General features: G+C 36.0%; 1 protein-coding gene and 1 pseudogene across 3 annotated transcripts; both read right to left on the reverse strand.

The window, feature by feature from the left end:
- Positions 1 to 496: 496 nt before the first annotated feature.
- On the reverse strand, positions 497 to 3,962 carry LOC111289576 (scarecrow-like protein 28 pseudogene; annotated as a pseudogene). Its single transcript, XR_016346205.1, has 2 exons — positions 3,790 to 3,962; positions 497 to 3,563 (listed from the first exon to the last, which is right to left on the reverse strand). The product of XR_016346205.1 is annotated as a scarecrow-like protein 28 pseudogene (transcript).
- Positions 3,963 to 5,081: 1,119 nt separating this feature from the next.
- Positions 5,082 to 9,511, reverse strand: LOC111289577 (plant UBX domain-containing protein 8-like). Of its 2 annotated transcripts, XM_022880730.2 has the most exons (11): positions 9,324 to 9,511; positions 8,314 to 8,375; positions 7,729 to 8,227; positions 7,536 to 7,619; positions 7,342 to 7,457; positions 7,017 to 7,224; positions 6,665 to 6,862; positions 6,404 to 6,568; positions 5,748 to 5,891; positions 5,607 to 5,663; positions 5,082 to 5,446 (listed from the first exon to the last, which is right to left on the reverse strand). In XM_022880730.2, exons 1-11 carry the CDS (start codon positions 9,405 to 9,407, stop codon positions 5,339 to 5,341), a joined length of 1,725 nt encoding a protein of 574 aa, XP_022736465.1. In that variant the 5' UTR covers positions 9,408 to 9,511; the 3' UTR covers positions 5,082 to 5,338. The 2 variants fall into 2 exon arrangements, with proteins under 2 accessions (XP_022736465.1, XP_089623868.1); XM_089767742.1 differs by lacking the exon at positions 6,665 to 6,862.
- Between the last annotated feature and the right edge of the window lie 2,807 nt (positions 9,512 to 12,318).

Here is a 12,318-nt window from a genome sequence, read left to right on the forward strand (position 1 = left end):
ACAGGGTTGGGCTTCCACATGTCACTTTTAAGGTTCATTCCCTAGGACAGTGTATTCTATATAGCCAATAGGGAGTCTTCTCTTTAGAGAAAATATTTGGTTATCAAGATTTGATTAATCTTTAGGGGTAATTTGTAGTCTTAACTTTGATCTTTCCCCTGACCCTGATGTTATGATAGGCTGGCTGATTTTCCTGAAAGTTCAAGCTCCCATATCCTCGATCATCATCAGCTCCCTTCTCATGCACAAATAATGGAGAGTAAGAGTGCTAGAACCTTGTCCTAATGATTTATTGTGAAATATGAAATCTCAGTATGTTCAATATATACAGAAACATAAACACATTTCACTCCAAGTTACAGAAGTATATGTGATTTTGAATGTGAGTACGAGTATGAGATGGAAATTTAGAATGCTTTAACTGCTCCGCTATGATTCCAAGTTTCGATTATGATTTTCCAAGACAACTCAAAGTAGAAATTTTGAAGAATGAATACTAACAAATCAACGAAATCCTTTATATATGATGACAATTTTCCAACTACACCGTTCATAATTCTGATAAAATCTTCCACAAACGAAATGACTGCTATGAAGAATTAAATAATAAACAGCAAATTAATTGACTCCAATACTAAAGAGTGAAATATAAATCTGTCCTGGAAAGAACTGACTCGGTATGAAGCTACTGTTATTCATACAAATGGTTCTGGCACTAGAATGAAAGAATGCAACAAAAGAATGAAAGAATAATGACAGATTTCTCTACCTACAAAGAATTGTGTCCCTTTCTGTATGCAAGAATGGAATCAAAAGAGATGGCATGTATGAAGAAAAAGTAATCTGCAACAATCAACCAGGCTGAAAAAATGAGGATGAGCTGCCTGCAACATCAATCGGTGTCCAAGCTGAGACTGAGTAAAGTGGCTGATCTAACCAACTTAGAGTAAGCGCCCAACCGTCCTGTCCTTGTTTCTTGACTTTGTAGTTCTCACAAGAGTACATCTTCAACAGCATTTGACTTTGAAGCAGTTCCCTCTCACTAATCCCCATGCATCTGAACCCTCCTTGCTCCATTAACGTCCCCCACTTCTCAAAACTCTCATGCCTTTCGAACCTGTCGCTTCCTTCACAAGCAATTATATTCCTGATTTCCCGTGCAAAGAACTCCTCTATTTTGATCCTAACTGGGCTCTCCAAGGGAAGGCTAGAATCAATCGAGTCAAATATGGCAGAGTAGTATCTCAATGAATTGGTAACTCTTGCTTCTAAGCTGAGGACATTATGCTCAGCTTCTTGCTCTGCCATGATGACTACAGTTGGGTTTGTGCTACGGATAAGTCCCAAAAAGTCCCTGAGCGCTCCTCCATTTCCATCGTAAAGTGTCTTGTGCATTTGAAACACACAATTCACAGCTACACTCTCTTTCTCCTTTACATGAAGCATCCACAACCTCACATCTTCTAACCTGTCCACAACTGCATGGAACTCGAAAGGCAAATTCAATGACTCAGCAAATCCTGCGAGCCTGCCTCCCGTTTCATTCAGTTCTTGTTTGGACTCACCAATTCCAGTAACTCTAACATGGCTTGGTGGATTAGCCCTTGAAACTAAACTCTGGAAAAAACTAGGCCACTGAAGCCCTTGCTTGATGTCGAAATCTATAATGTGAACCCTGTCTTTCCCCTCGAAGGCTCTCAACAATATCTCATTTGATGTGAAATGAACAAATTTTGGAATTGGGCTTACCTGATTCAAGAGCCTCAATGCAGTACCATTGTCATCAACTACCCGATCAAGCTCTCGAGGAGTTGTGATGTGAAAAATATGAGGCCAAAGCCTTGTGACTCGAAGAGCCAAAGCTTCAGTATAGTAAGCAGTTAGACGGCTTATAGCACTTTCTCTTGGAGAAGCAAGATCCCCCAACTTAGCTATAAAATGATTGATGGCAGCAATGTTCTTTGATCCAATTGCTTCAACACAAGCTGTAAGCAAGTGGACAAGCTCAAACCCCTGATGCTCCCCATGGTTGTTCTCCTCCTCATAAGCCGCCAAACTAGCACCCTCCTGCGGGTAAGGATTTCCCGAGCCATTACCCACTTCAGGTTCCGTGGCTTGCTCATTCAACCTAAGTCCCAAGCTATGACTCTCTGAAGAAGTACTCGATCCTGAAGCTTCCTTTTCCGGCCTGTGGATTGTCTCAACATCCTTTTCCCCGACATCAGTGATCTCAGTTATTACTGATTCGATCCAAGGATTGTTAGACAATGGCAAAGGCGGTGAAATCACTTCACCAGGCACAAAACACACCCTTTCTTCATCCCCTGAACAATTCAGAGAGAAAGGAACTTGAGGAGCATTTTGTCCTGTGAAACTTCGTTGAAACCAAAAATTTCCACCACCTAGTTGGCTTAAACTCAAATTATCGCCACCACCTTCATGAATATCACCCGAATTCTCATTATCACTGCTACCCTTTTTCCTCTTTGCCCTGTTAATGACTGACTCATCAATTAAACCATGCTCGGCAAACCTCTTCAAACTTTTACCTTTCTCCCAAAACTCATCCTTAATCTCTCTCCTTCCTTCAAATGGATTTTGTGCACTAGTAGTCAATGGCGGCAGGCGGATATTCTGCTTGAGAGAACAACCGCTGGTCTTGGATTCAATTGGTTTCTCCACCGAAAGGCCAACAGGCCTAATAGGCTGTGACCTTGAAGTGTCCTTGCGAGAAAAACTACATGGCAAGTCCAATCTCTGTGTGCTCATTGAAGTCTGGAAATGGCAAGCTTGAAACTGTGCAGATACTTCACTCCTCAATCTATGCCTTGGTGACAGCAATGTAGAACTAGAACACCCAGCCAACATTTCTCTACAACCTTCCTATTTTCTTTCTTTTGTTTCTTTTTCAGTTCAATCTCAATTCACCCACCCCCAGTTCTTTTTCTCTATTTTCTTTCCTATCTCTCTTTGTTTCTATAAGTTTTGAAACTATGCAATGTATGAATTTTTTTTCTCTTTTTTATGTATAAAATCCTGTGTTCATATGAAGGTTTGCATGTATACTTGGAAAAACCAAATCTAGAGAGATAGACAAATTCTAAGTGAGTGTGTGAATTTTCAAGAAACCAAAAGAAATAAAATAAAAAGGAATCCGATGAAAAATTCAGAAACACAGTAAAGAATATTGAAAATAGAACTTTTTTTGGTCAGGTGTTCCTATATGAACAATGTGTGTATATGCAATAAAGAATTAATTAGAATATGCAAAAGAAAAAAAAATTCCCACCCGGGAAAGAATCAAAGAATTGTTAAGAACTAAACTAAAACATCTAACAGAAAACAATCATCGGATTCCCAAACTTTCACATACAACTCATTCCCAAAGGCTATAATCAACAGTGTAAAAACCATCAATATTGGAGACAAAAACGCATGTTTTCTCAAACCTGTACTTCAAATCCTGAAAAACTTTGACACCCATCTCAGCTTTTGAGGTTTGCAACAACTCCATGGTAGTTGAAACTGAAGCCAAACTCGAAAACTCCAGCTTTGAAAACCAACTAAACATGCATGAAAACAAACTGAAAAACGATCAACCAACAATGAAACATATCTCTCGAAAGCTCACTACCCAAAAAAACCATAAACCAGAAAAGGTTTGTGTTTTTATATAACTCCTATATAATAATACTAGTAAAGCTTAAAGCTTTTACCATTTTTCTTGGTTCATGGCCTTCTTTAACTATTTCTACTACTGCTACTACTATAGTATACTACTATACACACCTGAGTCTAGTGACTACTACCACTTTCACGTCTCTATCATTGCTTTTCTTTTCTTTTAATTTTTTCTTTTTTTGGTTCCTGGGATTCATTTGAAAGAGAAAAAAATGAGATGGGCAGAGGTTGAAAAGGGGTAGTTCGAGAAGAATAAGAAAGTTTATTTTTAGTTTAGCCGTTGGATTTTGGGATCTGACGGTGGAGAATAATAGTCTTAGTGACCGTTGGAGTTGTCGGTGAAATATGACCGTTAGAGGGAGAAGGGACTGGTGTACGGACCTCTGTGAATTTTTGAGGGAAAAATTAAATTTCATTTTTTCTTTGAAGGAAAAATCTCATTTGAAGGGAGTTTTGAAGTTCACGTGGTGTGCACGTGCTCGTCTCCTGATACCCGTTCACTTGACCGTTGGGTCACAGCACAATTATTTTTATTGTTTTGTCCCCTTATGAAAATTACCATCTTTTTAACTTCCTTAACTTGTCAATATTAAGATAATTGGAAACACGTGGCGCATGTTCAGCTGCCATAGAGGGTTTAATCCTAGTTTTATTTGGTCAAGGTTGATGGGTTTTTTGTCTACTATGTAACCAGTAATATTCTGCCACGCTGGACTGAGTAGGGACATTGTGGTCAATTTGCCAACTTGCGTGACGGTGGATGACAAGGACAGGGCAGGTAACCTGTCTTTTTTTTTACGTTTGTTTGGTAAAGACCCACAAATACCTGAAGGATCTGGAAAAGTAAAGACAGGTTAGAAGAAAAACGGGAAAAGTGAAAATGTGAATCACACAGCCTGGTAAATCATCCCAGGTAAAAGCAATGATAAAATATGCCTAGATAAGGTAAATTCTGAACCCACATGGCAGTTAAAGTATATTTCAACGGTTGAGCTAGAAATGATTTGTATTTTTAGCTGAGGAATGATATACCCAGACTTTGGCTAATGTCATTATGTCAATGCTGTAACAAAATATCTTGGATTCTAAAGAAGATTTTTTTTTTTTTGGTAAGAAGAGAAGATTTCTTTTTTAATACGTAATCGTTTAAGTCACGAAATTTCACAACTAAAATTAAGAGATCGACAAGTTTTTTTTTTTTTTTACTGAGTATTCACTTTTTAGCCCTAATTAAATCCAACTTATTGGGGATTTAGCATGCCTAATGAAGATTTTCTACTGATAATTTGCTTACAAACAATTTTGTTCCATCGCTGCTAAGCTCAGCCCAGAAAAGTTTTTTTTTTTTTTTTAATTTTTTCCAACTAGCAGAGAACTGATGAAAGCAGACACAGAACAGGTGATTTAATCTGTTTCATAAGAAGTACTCTGACCTTTTTAATATCATAAATCACTAGATATATATAATACATTCCCTTCGATCAATTGAAACCCATCAACAAAAAGCAAATACTGACCATTGTCAGTCAGATTAATTGTATCCTCTCCTGAAATTTCATGTATTTCAACCAAACACAAACCCTTAAGAAATTCCATTCATTTCTTCATATTTCAATAAACTAATTTTCTACAATATTCGTGTCGGAGTTAGATGTTATTAGATCAACTCCAGAAATAGGGCTTCTTGTTTGCTCGTTAAGCCAAGTTCATTCAGCGTCAAACTGCTCTCTCCATCACTGAAAGCACGCCTTGGGTATGGCCTCACCTGTGGAAATGATAAAATTAACATGGCATATTCCTTGCAGGAAGGCGAGTAATGAATATTTTCCTCCAATAGTGAAAAAAAAAATCATGCATGTAGCTAGAATGATAGGATGCCGAAATCAATATGGGACTGGGAAAAAAGCTTGGGATGAAAATTTTACCAATCTATATGTGCCCGGCTTGACTCCTCTACCAATATCTATGAAGTCATATAGAGACTGCAAAGCAAACCAAAATCAGGTTTGAGTATTAAGCATGCACACGGAAAAGTGACAGAAGTACTCTCTCCTTCGCAAATTTACCTGCAGCCTGTCAGACTTGAGAAACCGACGGCTGCGGCGACTGCCATCTGGCATTCTCACTAGAAGGGTTACAGCATTTTCCTCCCCGGCTGCTGGCTCCTGAGGCAGAGAAGCTTCTTTAGAAGCTAATTGTCTCGCACATTCCTGCAAGTAGAATCACAGATGATGCAATTCAAAACCAAGAAAACAAGATATCTACAGTGTATAAAATTATGTTCCCAACGCGAAAATGAAGTAAAAGTGCATAATGTTATATTGATCGCATAACAGCAACAAACAGATTAATAATTCCATTTTCTAGTAGAGAAAAACCTAAATTATCTGAATAATAAAATGCAATTTATATCATCTTCAGTAAGACATCCTGCAAGTAGAATAGCAATAATGTAGATGGCAATGACAATGACAATAGTTGTTCAAGATTTACAAGTTTGTTTTGCGTCCAGTACAAATTTACTGGTAACATTTAATCATCGCACACAAACTTGAAAAGCAAATATCAAGAAAATAAATTACCTTTGACTTATTGCCAGAATCTAATTCTTTATATCAGAAAATCAAGACACAAGATAGAATATACCATTTCCCTTAATAAATGGACCGACACCATTCCAGTTAAGCTTACCAATGATCAGAACAATAACTAATAATTATACCTGTTCCTCCTCCATTTTCCTGCGAAACTCTTCCTCTTTTCGTTGTTCTTCTTCAAGAGCTGCTTTTCTAGCTGCTTCCTCCTCTAAACGGCGAGCTTCAGCATCTTGAATTGCCTTCAACTCTTTTTCTCTGTCAGCTTGCAGTGATGCATTATATTCATCATCCTGAAAATGCATGATGTAAGTAGGCAACCGTTAGACCATTACTTCAGGCCCAAAATTTGAAACCTATAACTTTCAGCCAGGGCACAAAAAACTGACTTGCTGTTCTCGTATCATGCGTTGAGCTGCCAAAGAGGGTGATGGAGGATGAGGGGTACGCCAGGGAAAGGGGCCCTCAGGTCGCATGAACTGATGAGGTGCATATGCAAAACGATATCCACTTTCAGGGATTCCACCAAACATTGCAGCCTCAAGCATGACTGCCTCATCATGCTCCTCGGAAGAGATGCCTCCCCACTATGATGTAGTAGAGAGCACAAGCCAAAATTTATTTTAGTAAAGACCAAAGGTTAAAGGCATTAGTTAGAAGAGAAAGTCCCGAGTTTATGGAATAAAATGTATTGTTTTTATGCTCTCATTAGGCATTGGTGGAAATTATGCAAGGATTAACCTCATCAGAAGGGAAGGCGTTTCCATTGTTCGGTGGGAGATTGCCTATGCCTTGCTGTCTGGGACTTGATGGTGGACTAGCCTCAATAACTCCAACTTCTTTTGCAGATTCTCCTGAGCCAGATGACGTCTGGCTGGACCCGTGCCTAAGAGGCTGCTCCTTCACATCCTCAGCTTCATCTTGAAGGGAAGAGCTTCCTTCTATTAACCTACACCAACTCGATTAAGTACAGCCATAAAATAAAGAAAAGGCACACACTTACAGGTGGCTAATCAGAACACAATAACACAATGTCTAATGCTTAACAAGTGAAAATCAGATGTACCTCCCATTTGAGGCTGCCATGTTCCCAAGCTGCACCTCAGCTGGTTTAGAAGCTTCCACTTCTGATGTCCCGGCCAACCAACCCTGCTCACACAATGTCTTCTCTTGCTCCGCTGTCTGGATTTGTTCATGTTAAACACAACAAAGAGATCATTATAACAAAATATGATCTGAACAAACTACAGCACAACAAACCTTCATGGATAATGAAACTGCTTCTGCAAGTTGAGCATCCTCCTCTAAGTGAGACTGATTGTGCGGAGGCCCAGGATCACTTTCCTGCACAAACATTAAAAGGCAATTTGTGAGACAAACATTTACACCAACTACAAGAAGGAAGCGCACTAGAATAGCATCACAGTGGAAGCATCTGTTTGTTAAAACTTACCTCAACATCCCATTTGGAAGCCTCAATGGCAGCTCGAATCATTTGTTCTTCGATGTCATTATCAAAGGCAGGAGCACCAGATGAAATATGTAGGTCATGAGAGTTATCATTTTGTTGATTTGGTTGCACAGTTGAATCCTCATCCACTTCATCAATTATAACAGTCTCATGGGTATTTGGGCCATGTGCTTGTGCAGTTTCAGAGACATCCTCAATTGCAGGAGCATGACCAGAATGATCAGATCGCTCACTGCTATCTTTAGCCTCTATCGGTACCTCTCTCACCTCTCTTGGATGTGTAACCAATGGTGCACGAGTTGTAAAATCAGAAGCACTATCCAAGAAACTTCTATGAAAGCTTGGATCAAAAAGCGACAATGGATTCATTGTCCTAGATGTTGGGAGAAATGGAAGGACTGGCCTATTTGGCACAACTTCAGTTGGATGATCTATATCCATGGCATCATCTAAAGGAACTACAGTTGATGTTGGCTGTATGCTGGAAATACAAACAAAAAAAGTAAATAAATAAAGCTATAAACAAAGAATTACTAAGCATTAAAAAGAATAGCACAATTCACAAACGTGTTTCTATCTCCCTCGCTGAAATGAGCATTTACAGCTGCATTGAGATCACCACCATGCTCCTGATTCCAAGCAAAAAAATTAGCAGATAAGTGATAGATATACGTATCCGACATTATTTTAGGAACAGATGCAAAGAATCCAAACTAACTCAAAGAAAATGCAACTCAAAAAGAAGTTAATTTGATCATAATAAGTGGCATTATCCAACAATCTCATCATCAGGCAATTGTCTTCAGAAAATTCTACACACGAAATGAAGTGATGCGTGGGAACCTCAGAGTCTTATAGTTAGATTTAAACCTCAATTGAACCATCACATTGGATGAGGGGTAGGCTCCCTCAGGACTCAGGAGTCCAAATGCAAAGGAAGCACCAAAGACACACACAAATCACAAGCCTTTGAAATTGCTAATCACATTAAAGGGCCCCCTCAGGTTTTATGTGCTTCTCTGTGCCTTTACATGAGCTTCATGACTATGGAATGGAGGTCAACAAATGCTTTGACATTATCACTGATCAACATTGTATACATTTTCTCCAAAACCATGAAAATAACACAACTTCAAATCTGAAACGTTTGCAACCTTATCTTTTCCTTCATTTTTCCCCTTTTCGATTTCCAGTCAACCATCCAATTTCTTTCTTTTCTTTAAGCCAGTTTATTTTACTGATATTAGTTACATACGCATATGATTACTAATTGGAAAGCAAAGAAAAAAGAAGCTTTTCGATAATTCATCCAAACCTTGAAATAACCCATTCATTATAGTCATTGACAAAAACCCTAATCCAATTTCAACCAATAAAACTCCAATTATCTTCAACAAACGAATCATACGATAATCAGCAAAGTATATCAACAATGCAAAGCAAGAGAATCCCTAATTTTTAACAAATTAATCAATCATCCGATCATTTATTAACCTATAATCAGAAATCAATTCGATAATCATGCTAAAAAAAATAAAATTAAACTCTGATTTAAGTAAAAAGTTTCCAAAAACCACCTCAAGCTTTTCTATGGCAACAGCTTCGGTTGCCCCAGTGATGATGATGAAAGTCTCGATTGCTTCTTGATTAGGTCTCGCCATTACAAAAATTGGGTTTTTTTTTTTTTTTGAGCAGCTTATAATTTCAGGGGTTTCTTTTAAATGTAGGGAAAAGTAAATAAATGCGAAACAGAGATAATCGTTGTGGAAATTTTGATTGCGCCAGGCCGGGCTTTTATAGAAGGACTTGTTTGGGGAATAAGATAACAATTTTTGTTTTTTGTTTTTTCTTTTTCCTTTCTTTTTTTAGGGAAGAGTTTGGGATTTAGGTTCTCCAATCTTCCACGCCTCTTGCTTTTATCTTACAAAGTCGCTCAAACCCAATGGCCACACTAAAGAGGAAAAAAAAAAGGCCAAGAAGTCCAAACACCAAAGTTGATTTTGGCACCTTTTTTAGAGTAAAATCTGTAGATTTGGGGCATGTTTGGTGATAAATTATTCGGTTTTGGATTCCCATTAAGTGAGAAATTTACTATTGTTACCAATGGAGTGGCTGATGTTATAGCTTTCCTCATTGATGATAATAATTTATGTTAGATTTCATGCTAATTATCATTAAAAATATTTAAATCATTTTTTATATAATGAAGCATGGGTGTTAATTAAATGTTTTAGGTCTATTAATAATAGAAAATTAAAATTTTAATTTCCATGATTAAAATTTAATTTTTGTTAAATTTAAATATAAAAAATTATTAATTATAAATCTATTCAATAAAAATTTATATTTATTTATTGATTTATTATCAAAAGAAAGTATGATGCATATTATGTACAATTTGTGAATGTCTTTTTTTTATATATATATACTCAATGAATAATGCAACTTAACTTGATTATGATCATCATTAAGATAAGATGCCATGCCAAAAGACTTTTAAGAAGTCTTTCTTTTTCTTTTTTTTTTTTCTTTGGTATTGGCCAATCAAGTCATGATCCAATGATTAAAAGGATAAGTTAAGAATCCTTTGAGATTGTTGCTTTTCATACTATAAAATTTTAATATTTTTAATATCACCATTATCATCTATCTAATGTGTAGCTAAATTAAAAAAAAAATTCTAAATACAACATGAAAATTGCCTTTTAGAGTTCAATATAGTACCCATAATGTTTCTTTTTTTTTTTTTGGGGGGGGGGGGGGGGGGGGAGGACTTTTTCAAAATTGGGCAGTCCAAAAAATCCAATTAGTTTTTGTACTAAATTTTTTATTTTCATCTTTGTGGAGTTGGCTTAACTTGCATTCACAAAAACTAAATATACATCCTATGTTCCTATTTAAAAACGACAATTGGGTAAGTTCTTTAATAACAACATCATTAGTTAGACCAACAAAAAAAAATTTAAATAGAATGTGTTGAGAATATCTCAATGGTGAATGGATTGTCATCAAAATATTATAATTTGTTTTATTATTTTAATAATTATTAAAAATTTCATAGTGGCAAATATCAAACATGTCATAATCCATGCACATGAATTAATTCAAGTATATATATTCTCAATTCATAAAGTTATATTTCATTTATCCAAAATATTTAAAAGATCCAGAATTTTACTTAATTAATACATATAATTACTTTTAACAAATGATATTCAATAAATTTAAAAATTAAATTTTAATACTTATAATTTATTTTTTTCAAATGCTTGAAACAACCCGAACTTAAAAGGGAAACAAGTACTTGGGCTTTATGCTGATCTATGAACCAATGTTGCGCAGCCCAAGTTTAGTCCAATGAATAAAATGGTCGAAGTTTAATTAAAGCAACTAGATGACTGTAGGTCCTTTGAAATGGTCATGTGAAGATTGAAGAACATGGTTTGGCGATCACATGAACATCAGAACATGGGATTTGATTGTTCTTCAAGGCTCCATAATTGAAAAAGTAACCATGGTCATGTTTCCCAGGCCATGAATTTTGGGTTACTCGCACGTCACCAATGACTATTGACTATAGCACACCACTTTGCTTTGCACAATGGATTCATTTGATTATTCAAAATGTATATAATTATATTATATTATATATAATTAACACTACAAAAACAGTATCTGACTTTATAATTGATGTATGATTTTATGATTTGAAGAGCACAAATCACTCCTTTTCTTAAAAAAAAAAAAAAAAAAAAAAAAAAAAAAAAAAACCTGACTTTTTTTTTTGTTAATATAAAAGAAGTTATTAACTTAAAAATAAATGAAAAGACGATAATTATTAGAATATAAATCTCACTTAATGAATATTAATTTTTAAAAATAATTATACTGTTTAAGTTTAGTGTGAAGAGATTCGTTGAAGGCCAAACCTTGTAACTCAAGGCAAGTAGGCAACCACACGGAGCAAAGCTTCCCTTGCAATGTTAATTACTGTTAATATAAATTTGATGGTAGCTTTTTGACCAGAGAAGTACTTGACTTAGAATAAAACATCACAATTACAAAGTGTGGCTTAGTCATAATAGGCTATAACAGATGGTTTAAACAATGATTAATCAGATTCATTAGATTAATTAGTTAATGTTACCCCCTCCCCCCCCCCCCCCCCCCCCAAGTCCGGTTTAACAGAAGCCTCTTAATTTTTATTTATTTTTTAATCTTTTGAACTATGACTCAAGACCTATAATTCTGCAGTCGACTCTAATATCAATGAGACTCTTAATTTAATTACTGGTTAATTTGCCAGTGTCTTTTTTAATGAATTTCTTTGACGAGGCTTGGGGGTAATTAAAAATATCATCAGAATGTGATATCACTTATAGCTGCCAAATCATGGTTTCAAAATGAAGCTTGATTTCTCTCTTGATTTACATCAACATTTACGTTTAAGAAAAATTGGATTTCAAGGCAAACTTAACTTAATTCCGCAACTAGCAATCTCCAACATGCATGTACTAAGACACTTCATTGTTGGTGATATATGTATTCTAGAAATATATACATGGACAAAAG

The sequence above is a fragment of the Durio zibethinus genome, chromosome 11 (genome assembly GCF_047325235.1).
Source record: "Durio zibethinus cultivar Kanyao isolate XHJ-2024 chromosome 11, ASM4732523v1, whole genome shotgun sequence".
Lineage (NCBI taxonomy): Eukaryota > Viridiplantae > Streptophyta > Magnoliopsida > Malvales > Malvaceae > Durio > Durio zibethinus.

Excerpts from the sequence above, each read along its gene's own strand:
- LOC111289577 (XM_022880730.2), bottom strand. The coding sequence starts at position 9,407 with ATGGCGAGACCTAATCAAGAAGCAATCGAGACTTTCATCATCATCACT. Across the intron at positions 7,620-7,728 it reads CTTCCAAATGGGATGTTGAG|GAAAGTGATCCTGGGCCTCC; the intron begins GTAAGTTTTAAC and ends ATGTTTGTGCAG. Across the intron at positions 5,664-5,747 it reads TCAAGTCTGACAGGCTGCAG|TCTCTATATGACTTCATAGA; the intron begins GTAAATTTGCGA and ends TTTGCTTTGCAG.